Here is a 22,226-nt window from a genome sequence, read left to right as displayed (position 1 = left end):
TTTCCATAGCTCCAGAGTGTTCCTTCCTCTCCCCTACCTTGCCATAGCTCCAGTGCTTGCTGCCTCTGATCAGTCCAGAGGTGATCTCTGCTACACAACGCTGTTTGCTCTCGTGTGTGTCGGCCACCAGACGCTCCATGTGTGGTTTCAACAGGGGAAGGAAGGCATCGTTGAAGTTCCGGAACAGACCCTGAGGGATAGAGGAGAGGAGTAAAACAGAGTTAGGGAAGCCTGATTCTTAACTAGGGTTGCCATATCAGAAATCCTGGTTGGAGGATTCTGGATTTCCTGCTTATTCCGGGAAACTTCCAGACGTGTTTTCTAAAAAACTGGGGATTTTGAGTTACCAGTACAGAGTCAATGTGCAGGTGTACGAGGTAATAACTTGTCTATATACAGGGAGTACCAGTACTAAGTTGATGTGCACATGTATGAGGTAATAACACGGCAATTTATTATTAATATTAACACATGGGATAAACAAACGTACAGTCAATAACACAATTGAAAGAAAACACAATAGAAAAATCTATATACAGTGTGTGCAAATGTAGTAAGATTAGGGCGGTAAGGCAATAAATAGTCCAGAGTGGCGAAATTATTACAATTTGCATTAACACTGGAATGATAGATGTACAGATGATGATGTGCAAGTAGAGATACTGGGGTGCAAAAAGAGCAAAAATAAATAATTTGGGGAATGAGGTAGTTGGGTGTGCTATTTACAGATGGGTAGTGTACAGGTGCAGTGATCGGTGAGCTGCTCTGACAGCTGGTGCTTAAAGCTAGTGAGGGAGATATGAGTCTCCAGCTTCAGTGATTTTTGCAATTCGTTCCAGTCATTGGCAGCAGAGAATTGGAAGAAAAGGCGGCCAAAGGAGGAGTTGGCTTTGGAGTTGACCAGTGAAATATACCTGCTGGCGCGCGTGCTACGGGTGGGTGTTGCTATGGTGACCAGTCAGCTGAGATAAGACGGGGCTTTACCTAGGAAAAACTGTGTGTCTCTCTAGTGTCTCCCCATTTGAAGAGGGGGATGACCGCGGCAGCTTTCCAATCTTTAGGGAACGCAGACGATAAGAAAGAGGTTGAAACAGGTTAGCAATAGGGGTTGCAACAATTGCGGCGGATCATTTTAGAAAGAGAGGGTCCAGATTGTCTAGCCCAGCTGATTTGTAGGGGTCCAGATGTTGCAGCTCTTTCAGAACATCAGCTATCTGGATTTGAGTGAAGGAGAAGCGGGGGAGGGGGGCTTGGGCAAGTTGCTGCGGGGGGTGCAGAGCTGTTGGCCGGGGTTGGGGTAGCCAGGTGGAAGCAAGGCCAGCCGTAGAAAAATGCTTTTTGAAATTCTTGATTATCGTGGAATTATCGGCGGTGACAGTGTTTCCTAGCCTCAGTGCAGTAGGCAGCTGGGAGGTGGTGCTCTTATTCTCCATGGACTTTACAGTGTCCCAAAACTTTTGGGAATTTGTGCTACAGGATGCAAATTTCTTTGAAAAATTTGCGTTAGCTTGCCTTAGCTTTCCTAACTGACTGTGTATATTGGTTCCTAACTTCCCTGAAAAGTTGCATATCACGGGAGCTATTCGATGTTAATGCAGTATGCCACAGGATGTTTTTCTGCTGGTCATGGGCAGTCAAGTCTGGAGTGAACCAAGGGCTGTATCTGTTCTTAGTTCTACATTTTTTTGAATGGGACATGCTTATTTAAGATGAGGAAATCACATTTAAAGAATAACCAGGCATCCTCTACTGACGGGATGAGGTCAGTATCCTTCCAGGATACCCAGGCCAGGTCGATTAGAAAGGCCTGCTACCCGAAGTGTTTTAGGGAGCATTTGACAGTGATGAGGGGTGGTCGTTTGACCACGGACCCATTACAGAACTCTGCAGACTGTCTCTGCAGTAAATTGCGACCCCGCCCCCTTTGGCAGTTCTATCTTGGCGGAAAATATTGTAGTTGAGGATGACAATTTCAGAATTTTTGGTGGCCTTAAGCCACGATTCAGACACAGCTAGGACATCAGGGTTGGCAGAGTGTGCTAAAGCAGTGAATAAAACAAACTTAGGGAGGAGGCTTCTGATGTTAACATGCATAAAAACAAGGCTTTTACGGTTACAGAAGTCAACAAATGATAGCGCCTGGGGAATAGGTGTGGTACTGGGGTCTACAGTGCCTGGGTTAACCTCTACATCACCAGAGGAACAGAGGAGGGTTAGGATAAGGGTATGGCTAAAGGCTATAAGAACTGGTCGTCTAGTGCGTTGGGAACAGAGAATAAACGGAGCAGATTTCTGGGCGTGGTAGAATAGATTCAAGGCATAATGTACAGATAAGGGTACGGTAGGATGTGAGTACAGTGGAGGTAGTAAACCTAAGCGTTGAGTGACGATGAGAGAGGTTTCGTCTCCGCACGTGTGGGGGGGTGGGACAAAAAGCTATCTAAGGCAAGGTGAGCGGGACTGAAGGCTCTACAGTGAAATAAAACAATAAGGATTAGCCAATACAGCAGTAGACAAGGCATATTGACAGAGAGAGGCGTAAAGCAGTCACAGGTGTTTATCGGGAGAGCTAAGACAACGGGTAAATGATGAATGGGCAGAGCGGGTCAGTTAGGAACATACAGGACCTGAGTTTGAGGCTGGGGCCAACAGATAAACAAAATTAGGTACCGTGTTATTGAAACAGTCCAGGGGGCATCAGCTGTGTAGCCGAGTAATCATAGGGTCTAAAGAACAGCAATAGGTGAGTCAAGAAGCCGTTCAGTAGTCAGTACTACGCTAGGCGAGTGGGAGACACGGCGCTTAGAAAGCTAGCGGGCCGGGGGAAGATGGGTCTTCGGCGACATTGCAACGGAAAAGCCCGGTGCGACCACTTTGGCAGACCAGTCGTGATAGAGCGGTGGGTCTCCGCGTCGACAACAAAGGGTCCAGGCCAATTGGCAAATGAGGTATTGTAGCCCTAGAATTAGCTGGTATATGGGCCTAGCTCAAGGCTAACTGGTGCTTGCTTCGGGACAGAGGCATTAGCTAACAGTAGCCACTTGGTAGCAGTTAGCTAGCTGCAATGATCCTGGACCCTTTTATCCAGAGCGGCAGGAATCCGGTGATGTGGTAGGGGGAAGCAGTCTGATATTCTCTGGGTTGATATCGCGCTGTGCAGACTGGCATGTATTGTCCGAGCTAAAGCTGGCGGTGTCCGAGCTAAAAGGTGAAGACCGCTAGCCGTGGCTAACAAAGACTAGTAGCTAGTTAGCTGGCTATCTCCTGGCGCAGGTTCCAGTTAAAAGGAATAAAAATAGCAGATCCATACCACATTGGGTGAGGCGGGTTGCAGGAAAGTATATTTAGTTTGTAGATAGAAAGTGAGATTAAATGTATACGAGAAAAGAATTTAAAAAACTGCTATTTTCACGGGATAAGACAAAGACAAACATATGAACCACTGCTACGGCATCTCCGGATTAGTGTCCCACTTCTTGAAAGCGGCGGCTCTAGCCTTTACCTCAGTGCGGATGTTGCCTGTAATCCATGGCTTCTGGTTGGGATATGGACGTACGTTCACTGTGGGGACGATGTCATAGATGCACTTATTAATAAAGCTGGTGACTGATGTGGTTAACTCCTCAATGCCATCGGATGAATCCCAGAACATATTCTAGTCTGTTCTAGTGAAACAGTCCTGTAGCTTAGTATCCGCTTCATCGGACCAGTTCCGTATTGGTCGCGTCACTGGTACTTCCTGTTTGAGTTTTTGCTTGTAAGCAGGAATCAGGAGGATAGAGTTGTGGTCGGATTTACCAAATGGAGGGCGAGGGAGAGCTTTGTACGCGTCTCTGTGTGTGGAGTAAAGGTGATCTACAGTTTATTTTCATCTAGTTGCACAAGTGACATGCTGGTAGTAAGACGGAGTTCAATTTCCCCACATTAAAATCACAGGCCAATCAGAGCGCCGCCTCTAGATGAGCATTTTCTTGTTTGCTTATGGCCTTATACAGCTCATGGTGTGTAGTCTTGGTTTGTTGTGGTAAATAGACAGCTACAAAACAGTTTTTTTAAACTATTTTGGTAAAAACTATGGTCTACATCTAAGGTATTAAGGTATTCTAGCGAGCAGAACCTCGAGACTTCCTTAATAATAGAGATCGCGCACCAGCTAATGTTAACAAAGAGACACACACCACCCCCCGTTATGTCAGATACATTTTTAAAAAGCTGCTCCCTGTCCTTGTTCAGCCAAGACTCCGTGAAACAAAGGACATTACAGTTCTTCAGGTCCCGTTGATAGGATAGTCTCGAATGGAGCTTGTCCAGTTTGTTCTCCTGTGATTGTACATTCGCCAATAGAACGGAGTGTATAGGCGGTTTATCTAGTCGCCGACGTAGTTTCGTCAGGGTGCCCACAGATCGGCCTCTCTTACGCCGTCTCTTTCTGTTCCGAGTGTCGGTGGTCCTGCGCCACCGACTCGTTGAAGTAGAAATCTTGATCTAAATCGCTGTTCTGATGTCCAGAAGTTATTTTTGGTCAGAAACATTATGTAAAAATAAAGTTAAGATCAGTGAAAAATAGAAAAACACCCAAAATAGCAGACTTGGTCAGGAGCCTGTAAAGCGACAGCTGTCCATTGCAGCACCATTCCAACCCTATTCTTAGCCTCCAAAAACTGTCTAGGTTAATCCTCAGAAGTCTTCCCTCGTTTACGTAGCTTCCATCTTTCATGCTCACCCAGTCTACTTTTGAAAAAGTCAGAGGGAAGCAAGGAGACCATTTGAAGAGAGAACAAGGTATTAGTGAGGGATCAGGAAAGACCTTTGAGATTGGGTGAGTCTTAAATCCTGATCTGTGTCTCCCTCACCTTGAAAAGGCAGAACCTGCGGGGACTGAACTTGTCCTTGCCCTTGCGGTCCTCCAGAGAGAGGAACTCAATCAGCTGGTTGATGAACCCTGGGTCTGAGAAGTGGTCGTAGATTATCTGCTCTCGCTGGAGAGGGAAGAAACAAAACAGTTATAACAGTGGACCTGAGATATCACCTTTTACAGCAGAGGATGTTAAATACATTTTCCAAGAGTGAGAGAACGCATTCTGATTCTCTACCCTTCAGCCAGAAGTGTGCAGTTATCACTCCCGCTCATGCATTTCAAAAGCATTGGAAGCGTGCATGGCTGGAGGGAGTTACCACCATATTCCTTACACTAATAAATTCATCTTACATCCATGAGGGGGAGTGTAGGAGTGCACACTTCGGGACAAGGGTAGAGCATCGGACTGTGGCCATTGTGTGTGTGCGCGTGTCATCTCCTCACCTCTGTCATCTCCTCCCTGGTCAGTCCTTGTTTGGGCTGCTCCTCAGAAGGAGCGTACATCATGAGTTTCTGTGGCCAGCTGAAGTATCCCCAGTGGGTCTTCTCTACAAACGTACAGCCTTCCCAGTCCTGCTGGGTACGAGGCAGACTGCTACTGTTATACTGGAGCCACTGGTTATCAGGCCTGTCTCCTGCTATCAGACCAGCCAGCTCTTTCATACCACCTGGTGGAGAGGGAAGAGGAGGAGGAAGGAGAGAGGGAAGAGATGACCATAAGGTTACTGTTATACTGGAGCCACTGGTTATCAGGCCTGTCCCCTGCAATCAGACCACTTGGTAGAGAGGGAGAGGTGGTGAGATAAGCTGTATGTATCTGTTACAGGGTTCTCACAAGCAGTGGCAAGTCAAATTCAAGGACTTAAGTACTTTTTAAAGCACTAATATTTATCTTTAGGATCATCAATTTGTAGTAGTTCATATTATGTGATTGTTTCTAGTCGCCACCAGATGGCAGTATATTGCAACAACCTCAAAACTACCTAACAAGTTCTACGCAATAATACGTTGTTTCACTTACTACATACATGAGTGGTAAGTCAGCACTAATGATGATTTAATTTGAGTAGTGATGAGCATAGTTTTGGGATATGCCTACTGGTGAACACATTTCCTATTTACATTACTACACAATTCCAGCTTAATGACTGTGCTTTTATTCGGCATTTGGGAATCTATTACTTAAAAGCTACAAAAAAGCTTCTTGCTTTAGACTAGCAGCTTTAGTGTCGTCGGTCAGGAGAAGAGCAGGTGGGCTGTGTGAAGAAAACGGCACATGAATGACAACCAGAATGGCAGGAGCACGGCTGCCACTTGATAAAGCAGAACGGGCCCCGTGAAGCTCTTGAGGTTGTTGCAGTGGAAAAGGTCACAATGTTGAACAGGCACCAGCGCAGAATGACGCGTTGTCATCCCCCTTCATGTGGCTCTTCAGGGCCGATTCACCCAATGTCAAAGTTTGACAAATCTTTTGCACCTTACAAGGAGTGGGTTGGTGGGGTCCAGTGATGTAGTGGTAAAAAAAGGTGAGTAAACTACACCGAACAGAAATACCAACACAACATATAAAGTGTTGGTCCAATGTTTCATGAGCTGAAATAAAAGATCCCAGCATTGTTTCATACGCACAAAAGGAAGGATTGAATCTACATTTGCCATTTTAGCTGTCAATGTGACGTTTGTCGGCGCCTAATCAGTCAGTTCTGTACCTGCCTGGCTGAGTGGCATTGTGGGTGGGATGAGCAAGCCCGCCTGGCAAACACAGCGCCAAACACGTGGGGAAATAAAAAACTCGGTAGTCTGCCTGGAAATGAATTTGCAAGACCAATACATTTTTCTAATATTTTTCATAAATATATTTTAAAATGATCTGTTCTCACCTCATTTTAATTCAAGTACTTTTCAAGTACCAACAAAATTCAAGTACTTTAAGCACCTTGTGCGAACCCTGCTGTTTTAAATCAGACCTGGGGTCAAATAGTATTTGTTTTCTTTCAAATGCTTTGATTGAGCCTGCCTGGAGTGCCAGGTGGACAAGGTTTGCAATTTTGTGACTATTCCTTTGGTTCCACAGCGCCAGAGAAAACACAATCACCACAGCTTGAAACAAATATTACTTAAACCCAGGTAAAAGGACTGGTGAGGAGACAAAGTGCAGGTTACTTACAGAGCGTGTTGGGGCTGACTGGTACTTTTTTGTGTGGCCTCTTGAGTTGCTTCATGATCCCTGCCACGGCTGCTATCGCCACCTAGTGGGGAAATAAATAAATGTATAAAGATGTTTCTCTTACAATGAAATACCATAATGATGAGATGAGAATATGAATGCATGTATGAAGATAAATACACTTGTGTGAAACTTTTTTGACTGCTGCCATCTTGAAGAAATCTCTTTTAGTTTATCTCAATCTAGTGAATGAAACTGAACGCATGACTGGGTGTCTGAGTGATTCTACGCGTGTATGGACAGAGTGTATGGACAGAGTGTATGGACAGAGTGTATGGACAGAGTGTATGGACAGAGTGTATGGACAGAGTGTATGGACAGAGTGTATGGACAGAGTGTATGGACAGAGTGTATGGACAGAGTGTATGGACAGAGTGTATGGACAGAGTGTATGGACAGAGTGTATGGACAGAGTGGTTGCTGTGGCAGTGCCCACCTTGCGGACCAGGAGGGAGTCATGGTTGAGGCTCTTGACGAAGAAAAGGACAGCGGGGGAGGGGAGGGGGTGGTCGTCCCTCAGTAACAGAGACATGAAGCCAATGGCAATGTGCTCAAACTTCCAGGGCCTGCAACATAAAGCAGGTGTGTTCAGGAGGAGTAAAACTTTTTGAAACAGAGGTACTGCCTGAAGTCGTCCAATAACAACAGACATTTTGGTATTTAGTGGAATGTTAAATGTTGCAGATAGAAATTTAAGAAATAGAGCCGACAGGATTCACATATTATAACGTCTGTCATCGAGACGAGGCGAAGCTACACGCTTCAGTCAGAGACGAGGCTACACGCTTCAGTCAGAGACGAGGCGAAGCTACACGCTTCAGTCAGAGACGAGGCGAGGCGAAGCTACACGCTTCAGTCAGAGGCGAGGCGAAGCTACACGCTTCAGTCAGAGGCGAGGCGAAGCTACACGCTTCAGTCAGAGGCGAGGCGAAGCTACACGCTTCAGTCAGAGACGAGGCGAAGCTACACGCTTCAGTCAGAGACGAGGCGAAGCTACACGCTTCAGTCAGAGACGAGGCGAAGCTACACGCTTCAGTCAGAGACGAGGCGAAGCTACACGCTTCAGTCAGAGACGAGGCGAAGCTACACGCTTCAGTCAGAGACGAGGCGAAGCTACACGCTTCAGTCAGAGACGAGGCGAAGCTACACGCTTCAGTCAGAGACGAGGCGAAGCTACACGCTTCAGTCAGAGACGAGGCGAGGCAAAGCTACACGCTTCAGTCAGAGACGAGGCGAGGCAAAGCTACACGCTTCAGTCAGAGACGAGGCGAGGCAAAGCTACACGCTTCAGTCAGAGACGAGGCGAGGCAAAGCTACACGCTTCAGTCAGAGACGAGGCGAGGCAAAGCTACACGCTTCAGTCATAGAGACGAGGCGAGGCAAAGCTACACGCTTCAGTCATAGAGACGAGGCGAGGCAAAGCTACACGCTTCAGTCATAGAGAAGAGGCGAAGCTACACGCTTCAGTCATAGAGAAGAGGCGAAGCTACACGCTTCAGTCATAGAGACGAGGCGAAGCTACACGCTTCAGTCAGAGAGACGAGGCGAAGCTACACGCTTCAGTCAGAGACGAGGCGAAGCTACACGCTTCAGTCAGAGACGAGGCGAAGCTACACGTTTCAGTCATCGAAACGAGGCGAACCTACACGTTTCAGTCATCGAAACGAGGCGAACCTACACGTTTCAGTCATCGAAACGAGGCGAACCTACACGTTTCAGTCATCGAAACGAGGCGAACGTACACGTTTCAGTCATCGAAACGAGGCGAACCTACACGTTTCAGTCATCGAGACGAGGCGAACCTACACGTTTCAGTCATAGGGACGAGGTGAACCTACATGTTTCAGTCATTGAAACGAGGTGAACCTACATGTTTCAGTCTTTGAAACGAGGTGAACCTACATGTTTCAGTCATTGAAACGAGGTGAACCTACATGTTTCAGTCATTGAAACGAGGTGAACCTACATGTTTCAGTCATTGAAACGAGGTGAACCTACATGTTTCAGTCATTGAAACGAGGTGAACCTACATGTTTCAGTCATTGAAACGAGGTGAACCTACATGTTTCAGTCATTGAAACGAGGTGAACCTACATGTTTCAGTCATTGAAACGAGGTGAACCTACATGTTTCAGTCATTGAAACGAGGTGAACCTACATGTTTCAGTCATTGAAACGAGGTGAACCTACATGTTTCAGTCATTGGGATGAGGTGAACCTACATATAAACTGTCATTGAAACGAGGTGAACCTACATGTTTCAGTCATTGGGATGAGGTGAACCTACATGTTTCAGTCATTGGGATGAGGTGAACCTACATATAAACTGTCATTGAAACGAGGTGAATATACATGTTTCTGTCATTGGGATGATGTTAACCTACATGTTTCTGTCATTGAGGCGGTCCAGAAGTTCACCAACCAGCTTGTCATATTTCCTGAGGGAGACAGCAAAGTAGTAGTTTGGAAAGTGTGTGGACATTACACTGTAGACAGAACTGAGGGATTAGTTTAACAATGGGAACTGGTAGACCTTTGCTAGTATAATAATACACCAATACAAATGCAAGTTGAAGATTTTGTGCACAGTCCAACAACAGTATTGTAGTGTTTATTCATTAGCAGTGTCCAGCACTCTTCTTGCTGTCTGATATAAAATAGATGTGTACTCACTGTTCAGAGTCTAAGTTCTTCTCCACCTGCTTCCTGAGGCCCTCTGCTTCTTCTTGGTCTGAGGGGACAGGTTCCGGGGGCAGAGGAACACCAGAGGTCTGGAGCTGCACCGCCACCGCACGGCATTCTGATGGGATCTACATTACAGTTCAGAGGTTTAATCATATATTATTATACAGGTTATATACGACGAGGTCTGGAGCGCAGTAATGATGTCATTACTTTCAGATCAAGTTGACACGACGTCATTACTTTCAGTTTACAATCAGATCAAGTTGACACGGTGTCCTTAAAAACCAGATGGTTGTAACGATAATTTTGACCAATGGAAAGGCAGGAAGAGACTCTTACAGCGAAGTCTATGCCGATGGTCTCATACTGGCGGTGGATCTTGTCAGCGAGGTCGTCGAACAGGCGGACGATGGAGGGCTTCTCCAGGGACATAGCTGAGCTGAGTCCTGAGCGGACGATGGCAGGCCAGGTCAGGGTGATGCAGTCCCAGTCGTGCAGGTTAGCAAGGCACACCCCACTGTGGTTCCCCAAGAGACAGTATAAGGCACCCTAGAGAGAGCGAGAGCGGGAGAGGGAGAGAGCGAGAGGGAGAGAGCGAGAGGGAGAGAGCGAGAGGGAGAGAGCGAGAGGGAGAGAGCGAGAGGGAGAGAGCGAGAGGGAGAGAGCGAGAGGGAGAGAGCAGAGAGGGAGAGAGCGAGAGGGCAAGAGGAGAGAGCAAGAGGAGAGAGCAAGAGGAGAGAGCAAGAGGAGAGAGCAAGAGGAGAGAGCAAGAGGAGAGAGCGATGAGGAAGGATGAAGAAGACAATGAAGGATGGGGAAATATAAGGAAGAGGGCTCAGTTATTTTCAATTTTCTCCATTTATACTGAACAAAAATATAAACGCAACATGCAACAATTTCAAAGATTTATAAGGAAATCAGTCATTTGAAATAAATGAATTAGGCCCTAATCTATGGATGTCACATGACTGGGAATACAGATATGCATCTGTTGGTCAGACATCTAAAATTGCCATTGATAAAATGCAATTGTGTTCGTTGTCCGTAGCTTATGCCTGGGGGCACTCTGTTCACAACGTTGACGTCAACAAACCGCTCGCCCACACGACGCCATACACGTGGTCCGCGGTTGTGAAGCCGGTTGCACATACTCACAAATTCTCAAAAACAACGTTAGAGGCGGCTTATGGTAAAGAAATGTACATTCAATTCTCTGGCAACAGCTCTGGTGGACATTTCTGCAGTCAGCATGCCAATTGTGCGCTCCCTCAAAACTTGAGACATCTGTGGCATTGTGCTGTGTGAGAGAACTGCACATTTTACAATGGCCTTTTATTGATCCCAGCACAAAGTGCAGCTGTGTAATTATCATGCTGTTTAATCAGCTTCTTGATATGCCACACCTGTCAGGTGGATGTGTTATCTTGACAAAAGGAAAATGCTCACTAACAGGGATGTAAACAAATTTCTGCACAACATCTGAGAGAAATAAGCTTTTTGTGCATATGGAACATTTCTGGGATCTTTTATTGCAGCTCATGAAAACAACACTTCACATGTTGCGTTTAAATTTTTTGTTCATTGTACAACATTCAGTCAGTCAGTCAAACAATAATTTAGTCAGCTGATTGATCAATAAATGACTCAATCGATTAATCAACAATTAATCAATTAATTGATCAATCAATTTGCAATAACCAGCCTAGACCATGTGTGTGTGTGGATAAGATAAGAGTATTGGAGAGACAGGACAGAGAGCGAGACAGGACAGAGAGCGAGACAGGACAGAGAGCGAGACAGGACAGAGAGCGAGACAGGACAGAGAGCGAGACAGGACAGAGAGCGAGACAGGACAGAGAGCGAGACAGGACAGAGAGCGAGACAGGACAGAGAGCGAGACAGGACAGAGACAGTCCTACTTTGAACTGCTGCTGTGTGACATCGGAGCGGTCTGGCTCCAGGAACTCCAGCACGCGAGGGATCACGTCCCTGCAGCAGAAGTTGTAGGTTCCCAGAGCCGTGAACAGCACACTCTGAGCCCGGCTACGCACCTGGAGGAGCACACATGGGGGGAGAGAGACACTCAAATGGGGTTTCTTTCTTAATACATTTTCCTTGATTCCTTGCGTCCTCTCTCCTCACCACTTCCTCAATAAACACCAGAGAAGACCCATTGTTCAGAGTTAAAATTCTCCTCCAATATGTTTTGAGGTACAATATATGATATATGCCATTTACAGACCTGCCAACCCTGTCCCACTTTTTAGAGTACCAGAAGAGCATGGCATGCGCTGCTTGTGAGTCTGATCACAATTATAGAATTGTACCAAATCAGGCCTATAAAAATGATGGAATACTTTCTTGACAGCATTCCATTTCCACATATGGTAAAAGTCACTAACAAGATATAATTAGAAAGAAACCAAAGGGACTTTATTCTGGAGCTTTATTTTATTAAACAAATAATAAATGATTTGTTAAGGTACAAAATGTACAAACGTCTTATACACTATTATTTATTTTTTAACTCTGATATAGAACAAATGTTTGAAGAACAGCATCAGTATCAAATAAACATGTTACCCATAATAAAAACCAAAAAGCTATGATAGGAAACAGTGGGTGAGAACAAATCTCCTGGAGACCTTCAAATGTTCAGGAAATCATTTTCCTAGACAGATTTGCCTGGTACAGTTGAAGTTGGAAGTTTACAAACACTTAGGTTGGAGTCATTAAAACTCGTTTTTCAACCACTCCACACATTTCTTGTTAACAAACTATAGTTTTGGCAAGTCAGTTAGGACATCTACTTTGTGCATGACAAGTAATTTTTCCAACTATTGTTTACAGACAAGATTATTTCACTTATAATTCACTGTATCACAATTCCAGTGGGTCAGAAGTTTACATACACGTAGTTGACTGTGCCTTTAAACAGCTTGGGAAATTCCAGAAAATGATGCCATGGCTTTAGAAGCTTCTGATAGGCTGATTGACATCATTTGACTCAATTGGAGGTGTACCTGTAGATGTATTTCAAGGCCTACTTTCGAAATGTTGAAAAACATAATATAGCATGGCCATGATAGGATCAAATCATTTAGCATCTTTAAATGTCAGCACTTACCTGAGCTTCCTTGATGACTGATGCCAACATCATACTTGCACAAAGTACAAAATGCATGATATGGTAGCTTGGATTGCGTCAAGCATGACCACTTCTCCTGGTATCTAGGAGGGAACTTCTGAGGCACGTGTACTCTGCTTATTGTTGGGGCTACTGCTGCTGCTCTGTCTGTTTCTCTCAGTCTCCTCACATAGCTGTACTAACTGGCTGCAATAACAATGATTTGCTAAATTAGCTGCTCATTTTGTTAATTGTATGGAACCTATGCTTAATTTATTTCATGAGCACGTGCTTAGACAAACATTATGGATCACACCTGGTTCAGTTCAGTCCTCTGAAAAGGTATTTACAAAATATAAAAGATTCACACCGAGTACAGAACATATAAAATAAATATATTGTTTGTGGAATTAGCACAGACTGTCTATGTTTATTCCATTACATGTACAGTATAGAATGGAGATAATTATCTATAACGTTTTTCTTAGCACACGCCCCCAAGTTTAGTCTCCATAGTAGAGAAACGCTTGTCACCTCTCAAACAGGGCCAATCACTAGGGCCAGCTCACAAGTATTGGCCTTTTAGACACGGTTCCTAATCAACACTAAAAGCAAAATCATTTTGAAAACATAAAAACAAAAACAAATGATGGCATCGACACAGACCGCAAACTGGCTACACAAAGCTTAAGTAGGCCACCGCAAAGGGAATCTGACCGCTGTTCAGTAGGCCACCGCAAAGGGAATCTGACCTCTGTTCAGTAGGCCACCGCAAAGGGAATCTGACCGCTGTTCAGTAGGCCACCGCAAAGGGAATCTGACCGCTGTTCAGTAGGCCACCGCAAAGGGAATCTGACCGCTGTTCAGTAGGCCACCGCAAAGGGAATCTGACCGCTGTTCAGTAGGCCACCGCAAAGGGAATCTGACCGCTGTTCAGTAGGCCACCGCAAAGGGAATCTGACCTCTGTTCAGTAGGCCACCGCAAAGGGAATCTGACCTCTGTTCAGTAGGCCACCGCAAAGGGAATCTGACCTCTGTTCAGTAGGCCACCGCAAAGGGAATCTGACCTCTGTTCAGTAGGCCACCGCAAAGGGAATCTGACCTCTGTTCAGTAGGCCACCGCAAAGGGAATCTGACCTCTGTTCAGTAGGCCACCGCAAAGGGAATCTGACCTCTGTTCAGTAGGCCACCGCAAAGGGAATCTGACCTCTGTTCAGTAGGCCACCGCAAAGGGAATCTGACCTCTGTTCAGTAGGCCACCGCAAAGGGAATCTGACCTCTGTTCAGTAGGCCACCGCAAAGGGAATCTGACCTCTGTTCAGTAGGCCACCGCAAAGGGAATCTGACCTCTGTTCAGTAGGCCACCGCAAAGGGAATCTGACCTCTGTTCAGTAGGCCACCGCAAAGGGAATCTGACCTCTGTTCAGTAGGCCACCGCAAAGGGAATCTGACCTCTGTTCAGTAGGCCACCGCAAAGGGAATCTGACCTCTGTTCAGTAGGCCACCGCAAAGGGAATCTGACCTCTGTTCAGTAGGCCACCGCAAAGGGAATCTGACCTCTGTTCAGTAGGCCACCGCAAAGGGAATCTGACCTCTGTTCAGTAGGCCACCGCAAAGGGAATCTGACCTCTGTTCAGTAGGCCACCGCAAAGGGAATCTGACCTCTGTTCAGTAGGCCACCGCAAAGGGAATCTGACCTCTGTTCAGTAGGCCACCGCAAAGGGAATCTGACCTCTGTTCAGTAGGCCACCGCAAAGGGAATCTGACCTCTGTTCAGTAGGCCACCGCAAAGGGAATCTGACCTCTGTTCAGTAGGCCACCGCAAAGGGAATCTGACCTCTGTTCAGTAGGCCACCGCAAAGGGAATCTGACCGCTGTTCAGTAGGCCACCGCAAAGGGAATCTGACCGCTGTTCAGTAGGCCACCGCAAAGGGAATCTGACCGCTGTTCAGTAGGCCACCGCAAAGGGAATCTGACCGCTGTTCAGTAGGCCACCGCAAAGGGAATCTGACCGCTGTTCGCTAGAAGAGTCTGGTGTTTCAGCCTATGTAAAGCTGCCTATTGTATTTCTTTGCAGCACATACATCATTTCAGATTTTTCGAAACTGATAAAATCTCAAATCTAGTGCCAAGGCATTTTAGAAGCATTGCCTCATAGCCAATACCGGACACTTATTAATTCTTCATCGACAGTCTTCTAAACTCTCAACTCCATTTAATGCCAAGATGTTTAGATGTATTTTTTATTATACTTCCGTAATGCTTTTTGTAACGTGGATAATAATTACAGTTACAGTCTATCAGGTTGCGTGATCCTCGTAATGTTACGTGGAAAATACAACAAATGGGACAAAGAATTAAATGTATATCACACTCGCACAAATGCAAAAAGTTATTTTTCATATTTGCATTTCATTTCTTTCACTAGCAAATTAACTGCTGGCACTTTAGAGCCCACTGAATGTCCATCTTATGCTCGCTAACGTTAGCTTGAAACAATTAGTGTTTACCTTTCCACAACACACGGAGTCCAAAAGGGATTTGGCCATGTGTTTACCTACACCTGAGTCGGCAAACTCAGCATCACAACAAACGGGGAGGGGCAGACACGGGGCAGCTACGTCCAATAATGATGTATTCATCTCCATGTCCGTTGACACAAACTCCGTACATGTCTGTGTGTTGCAGCTCGAGAATCAGGATGTTACATTTACTCAGTGGATTTATTTTTTATTAAAATGTATTTAAAAAAAGATACAAATCAGGACCTATTCATTTCTGCGTACTTTTAACTCGGATCTCGTACCTGCGTACATGGACAGAGAATTGCGTAGTTGGTATGCAAAATGCATGTTGGCAGGTCTGCATTTAGCAGACACTTTAATCCAGGGAAGAGCCATGCTCTACCAACTGAGCTACAGAGGACCAGGTGGCGAGGAGAGAGCCGAAGAACCCAGATTGATCAAACGTCTCTCTCACCATAGTAATGGTTTATTTACCTACTGGAGCTACTAAAACAAACGTGTGTGGCAGTGAACTGGGCTAACCTGACTGTAGGTGCTGGTGGACAGCCTCAGCAGATCCCTCATCAGTTCCTGGTGGATACTCCTGTACTCACACCCCTCCACTGTTAGCTTACGAAGCTGGACAACACAAAACACATGACAGTTAAACAGCAGCTGGGTTACTACCAGGGGTAATAGAAACACATGACAGTTAAACAGCAGCTGGGTTACTACCAGGGGTAATAGAAACACATGACAGTTAAACAACAGCTGGGTTACTACCAGGGGTAATAGAAACACATGACAGTTAAACAACAGCTGGGTTACTACCAGGGGTAATAGAAACACATGACAGTTAAACAGCAGCTGGGTTACTACCAGGGGTAATAGAAACACATGACAGTTAAACAGCAGCTGGGTTACTACCAGGGGTAATAGAAACACATGACAGTTAAACAGCAGCTGGGTTACTACCAGGGGTAATAGAACACATGACAGTTAAACAACAGCTGGGTTACTACCAGGGGTAATAGAAACACATGACAGTTAAACAGCAGCTGGGTTACTACCAGGGGTAATAGAAACAGACAGATTATTCCATGACAGCACCACTTGAGAACCTGCAGCACTTGAGAATGGACAGCACACACACAGAGCGAGAGACACAGAGCGAGAGACACAGAGCGAGAGACACAGAGCGAGAGACACAGAGCGAGAGACACAGAGCGAGAGACACAGAGCGAGAGACACAGAGCGAGAGACACAGAGCGAGAGACACAGAGCGAGAGCGAGACACAGAGCGAGAGCGAGACACAGACACAGAGCGAGAGCGAGACACAGAGCGAGAGCGAGACACAGAGCGAGAGCGAGACACAGAGCGAGAGCGAGAGACAGAGCGAGAGCGAGAAACAGAGCGAGAGACAGAGCGAGAGCGAGAAACAGAGCGAGAGCGAGACACAGAGCGAGACACAGAGCGAGAGCGAGACACAGAGCGAGACACAGAGCGAGAGCGAGACACAGAGCGAGAGCGAGACACAGAGCGAGAGACAGACACAGAGCGAGAGACAGACACAGAGAGATAGACAGACACAGAGCGAGAGCGAGACACAGAGCGAGAGCGAGACACAGAGCGAGAGCGAGACACAGAGCGAGAGCGAGACACAGAGCGAGACAGAGCGAGAGCAAGACAGAGCGAGACACAGAGCGAGACACAGAGCGAGAGACAGAGCGAGAGACAGAGCGAGAGACAGAGCGAGAGCCAGACACAGAGCGAGACACAGAGCGAGAGACAGAGCGAGAGACAGAGCGAGACAGACACAGAGCGAGAGCGAGACACAGAGCGAGAGCGAGACACAGAGCGAGAGCGAGACACAGAGCGAGAGCGAGACACAGAGCGAGACACAGAGCGAGACACAGAGCGAGACACAGAGCGAGACACAGAGCGAGACACAGAGCGAGAGACAGAGCGAGAGCGAGAGACAGAGCGAGAGCGAGAGACAGAGCGAGAGCGAGAGACAGAGCGAGAGCCAGACACAGAGCGAGAGCGAGAGCCAGACACAGAGCGAGAGCGAGAGCGAGACACAGAGCGAGAGCGAGACACAGAGCGAGAGCGAGACACAGAGCGAGAGCGAGACACAGAGCGAGAGCGAGACACAGAGCGAGAGCGAGACACAGAGCGAGAGCGAGAGCGAGACACAGAGCGAGAGCGAGACACAGAGCGAGAGCGAGACACAGAGCGAGAGCGAGACACAGAGCGAGAGCGAGACACAGAGCGGAGCGAGACACAGAGCGAGAGCGAGACACAGAGCGAGACGAGACACAGAGCGAGAGCGAGACACAGAGCGAGAGCGAGACACAGAGCGAGAGCGAGACACAGAGCGAGAGCGAGACACAGAGCGAGACACAGAGCGAGAGCGAGACACAGAGCGAGAGCGAGACACAGAGCGAGACACAGAGCGAGAGCGAGACACAGAGCGAGAGCGAGACACAGAGCGAGAGCGAGACACAGAGCGAGAGCGAGACACAGAGCGAGAGCGAGACACAGAGCGAGAGCGAGACAAACAGCGAGAGCGAGACACAGAGCGAGAGCGAGACAAACAGAGCGAGACCAGAGCGAGAGCGAGACACAGAGCGAGAGCGAGACACAGAGCGAGAGCGAGACACAGAGCGAGAGCGAGACACAGAGCGAGACACAGAGCGAGAGCGAGAGACACAGAGCGAGAGACACAGAGCGAGAGACACAGAGCGAGAGACACAGAGCGAGAGACACAGAGCGAGAGAGACAGAGCGAGAGCGAGAGAGACAGAGCGAGAGCGAGAGACACAGAGCGAGAGCGAGAGACACAGAGCGAGAGCGAGAGACAGAGCGAGAGCGAGACACAGAGCGAGACACAGAGCGAGAGACAGACACAGAGCGAGAGCGAGACACAGAGCGAGAGCGAGACACAGAGCGAGAGCGAGACACAGAGCGAGAGCGAGACACAGAGCGAGAGCGAGACACAGAGCGAGAGCGAGACACAGAGCGAGAGCGAGACAAGACACAGAGCGAGAGCGAGACAAGACACAGAGCGAGACACAGAGCGAGAGCGAGACACAGAGCGAGAGCGAGAGCGAGAGCGAGAGCCAGACACAGAGCGAGAGCCAGACACAGAGCGAGAGCCAGACACAGAGCGAGAGCCAGACACAGAGCGAGAGCGAGACACAGAGCGAGAGCGAGACACAGAGCGAGACACAGAGCGAGACACAGAGCGAGAGCGAGACACAGAGCGAGAGCGAGACAAGACACAGAGCGAGAGCGAGACAAGACACAGAGCGAGAGCGAGACAAGACACAGAGCGAGAGCGAGACAAGACACAGAGCGAGAGCGAGACAAGACACAGAGCGAGAGCGAGACACAGAGCGAGAGCGAGAGCGAGAGCAAGAGCGAGACACAGAGCGAGAGCGAGACACAGAGCGAGAGCCAGACACAGAGCGAGAGCCAGACACAGAGCGAGAGCGAGACACAGAGCGAGAGCGAGACACAGAGCGAGAGCGAGACACAGAGCGAGAGCGAGACACAGAGCGAGAGCGAGACACAGAGCGAGAGCGAGACACAGAGCGAGAGCGAGACACAGAGCGAGAGCGAGACACAGAGCGAGAGCGAGACACAGAGCGAGAGCGAGACACAGAGCGAGAGCGAGACACAGAGCGAGAGCGAGACACAGAGCGAGAGCGAGACACAGAGCGAGAGCGAGACACAGAGCGAGAGCGAGACACAGAGCGAGAGCGAGACACAGAGCGAGACACAGAGCGAGACACAGAGCGAGACACAGAGCGAGACACAGAGCGAGACACAGAGCGAGACACAGAGCGAGACACAGAGCGAGACACAGAGCGAGACACAGAGCGAGACACAGAGCGAGACACAGAGCGAGACCAGAGCGAGACACAGAGCGAGAGCGAGACACAGAGCGAGAGCGAGACACAGAGCGAGAGACAGAGCGAGAGCGAGACACAGAGCGAGAGCGAGACACAGAGCGAGAGCGAGACACAGAGCGAGAGCGAGACACAGAGCGAGAGCGAGACACAGAGCGAGAGCGAGACACAGAGCGAGAGACAGACACAGAGCGAGAGACAGAGCGAGAACGAGACACAGAGCGAGACAGAGCGAGAGCGAGACACAGAGCGAGAGACAGAGCGAGAGCGAGACACAGAGCGAGAGACAGAGCGAGAGCGAGACACAGAGCGAGACACAGAGCGAGAGCGAGACACAGAGCGAGAGCGAGACACAGAGCGAGAGCGAGACACAGAGCGAGACACAGAGCGAGAGCGAGACACAGAGCGAGAGCGAGACACAGAGCGAGAGCGAGACACAGAGCGAGAGCGAGACACAGAGCGAGACACAGAGCGAGAGACAGACACAGAGCGAGAGACAGACACAGAGCGAGAGACAGAGCGAGAGCGAGACACAGAGCGAGAGACAGAGCGAGAGCGAGACACAGAGCGAGAGACAGAGCGAGAGCGAGACACAGAGCGAGAGAGAGCGAGAGCGAGACACAGAGCGAGAGCGAGAGACAGAGCGAGAGCGAGACACAGAGCGAGAGCGAGAGACAGAGCGAGAGCGAGACCAGAGCGAGAGCGAGACACAGAGCGAGACACAGAGCGAGAGCGAGACACAGAGCGAGAGCGAGACACAGAGCGAGAGCGAGACACAGAGCGAGAGCGAGACACAGAGCGAGAGCGAGAGCGAGAGCGAGACACAGAGCGAGAGCGAGAGCGAGAGCGAGAGAGAGACACAGAGCGAGACACAGAGCGAGAGCGAGACACAGAGCGAGAGCGAGACACAGAGCGAGACACAGAGCGAGAGCGAGACACAGAGCGAGAGCGAGACACAGAGCGAGACACAGAGCGAGACACAGAGCGAGACACAGAGCGAGACACAGAGCGAGACACAGAGCGAGAGCGAGAGCGAGACACAGAGCGAGAGCGAGAGCGAGAGCGAGACACAGAGCGAGAGCGAGACACAGAGCGAGCGAGACACAGAGCGAGAGCGAGACACAGAGCGAGAGCGAGAGCGAGAGCGAGACACAGAGCGAGACACAGAGCGAGACACAGAGCGAGACACAGAGCGAGACACAGAGCGAGACACAGAGCGAGACACAGAGCGAGAGCGAGACAGAGCGAGACACAGAGCGAGAGCGAGACACAGAGCGAGACACAGAGCGAGAGCGAGACACAGAGCGAGACACAGAGCGAGACACAGAGCGAGACACAGAGCGAGAGCGAGACACAGAGCGAGACACAGAGCGAGAGCGAGACACAGAGCGAGAGCGAGACACAGAGCGAGACACAGAGCGAGACACAGAGCGAGACACAGAGCGAGACACAGAGCGATAGCGAGACACAGAGCGAGAGCGAGACACAGAGCGAGAGCGAGACACAGAGCGAGAGCGAGAGCGAGACACAGAGCGAGAGCGAGAGCGAGACACAGAGCGAGAGCGAGACACAGAGCGAGACACAGAGCGAGACACAGAGCGAGAGCGAGACACAGAGCGAGACACAGAGCGAGACACAGAGCGAGACACAGAGCGAGACACAGAGCGAGACACAGAGCGAGACACAGAGCGAGACACAGAGCGAGACACAGAGCGAGAGCGAGAGACAGAGCGAGAGCGAGACACAGAGCGAGAGACAGAGCGAGAGCGAGACAGAGCGAGAGACAGAGCGAGAGCGAGACACAGAGCGAGAGACAGAGCGAGAGCGAGACACAGAGCGAGAGACAGAGCGAGAGCGAGCAGAGCGAGACAGCGCGAGAAACGAGAGCGAGACACAGAGCGAGAGACAGAGCGAGAGCGAGACACAGAGCGAGAGACAGCGAGAGCGAGACACAGAGCGAGCGAGACACAGAGCGAGAGCGAGACACAGAGCGAGAGCGAGACACAGAGCGAGAGCGAGACACAGAGCGAGACACAGAGCGAGAGCGAGACACAGAGCGAGAGCGAGACACAGAGCGAGACACAGAGCGAGAGCGAGAGCGAGAGCGAGACACAGAGCGAGAGCGAGACACAGAGCGAGAGCGAGACACAGAGCGAGAGCGAGACCAGAGCGAGACAGAGCGAGACACAGAGCGAGAGCGAGACAGAGCGAGACACAGAGCGAGAGCGAGACACAGAGCGAGACACAGAGCGAGACACAGAGCGAGACACAGAGCGAGAGCGAGACACAGAGCGAGAGCGAGACACAGAGCGAGAGCGAGACACAGAGCGAGAGCGAGACACAGAGCGAGATACAGAGCGAGACACAGAGCGAGACACAGAGCGAGACACAGAGCGAGAGCGAGACACAGAGCGAGAGCGAGACACAGAGCGAGAGCGAGACACAGAGCGAGAGCGAGACACAGAGCGAGAGCGACACAGAGCGAGAGCGAGAGCGAGACACAGCGAGAGCGAGACACAGAGCGAGAGCGAGACACAGAGCGAGAGCGAGACACAGAGCGAGAGCGAGACAGAGCGAGAGCGAGACACAGCGAGAGCGAGACACAGAGCGAGAGCGAGACACAGAGCGAGAGCGAGACACAGAGCGAGAGCGAGACACAGAGCGAGAGCGAGACACAGAGCGAGAGCGAGACACAGAGCGAGACACAGAGCGAGAGCGAGACACAGAGCGAGACACAGAGCGAGAGCGAGACACAGAGCGAGACAGAGCGAGAGCGAGACACAGAGCGAGACACAGAGCGAGAGCGAGACACAGAGCGAGACACAGAGCGAGAGCGAGACACAGAGCGAGACACAGAGCGAGAGCGAGACACAGAGCGAGAGCGAGAGCGAGACACAGAGCGAGAGCGAGA

The 22,226-nt window shown here is 49.3% G+C and overlaps 1 protein-coding gene across 3 annotated transcripts in view; it reads right to left on the bottom strand.

The window, feature by feature from the left end:
- LOC115152802 (proteasome activator complex subunit 4B) overlaps positions 1 to 22,226 on the bottom strand; it is a 100,333-nt gene that overhangs the window by 22,284 nt on the left and 55,823 nt on the right. For all 3 annotated transcript variants that reach the window (XM_029697613.1, XM_029697614.1, XM_029697616.1), the window contains 10 exons: positions 15,945 to 16,040; positions 11,690 to 11,821; positions 10,110 to 10,319; positions 9,759 to 9,895; positions 9,470 to 9,523; positions 7,522 to 7,651; positions 7,026 to 7,107; positions 5,303 to 5,526; positions 4,854 to 4,979; positions 38 to 190 (listed from right to left, as the gene is read on the bottom strand). In XM_029697613.1, the coding sequence (XP_029553473.1) occupies positions 38 to 190; positions 4,854 to 4,979; positions 5,303 to 5,526; positions 7,026 to 7,107; positions 7,522 to 7,651; positions 9,470 to 9,523; positions 9,759 to 9,895; positions 10,110 to 10,319; positions 11,690 to 11,821; positions 15,945 to 16,040 (1,344 nt within the window). The remainder of the gene's footprint in view (positions 1 to 37; positions 191 to 4,853; positions 4,980 to 5,302; positions 5,527 to 7,025; positions 7,108 to 7,521; positions 7,652 to 9,469; positions 9,524 to 9,758; positions 9,896 to 10,109; positions 10,320 to 11,689; positions 11,822 to 15,944; positions 16,041 to 22,226) is intronic.

Source organism: Salmo trutta, chromosome 18 (genome assembly GCF_901001165.1).
Source record: "Salmo trutta chromosome 18, fSalTru1.1, whole genome shotgun sequence".
In the NCBI taxonomy this organism is placed as follows: Eukaryota; Metazoa; Chordata; class Actinopteri; order Salmoniformes; family Salmonidae; genus Salmo; species Salmo trutta.
Note: the sequence above shows the minus strand (reverse complement) of the source record. Positions and strands in the feature narration are given on the sequence as shown.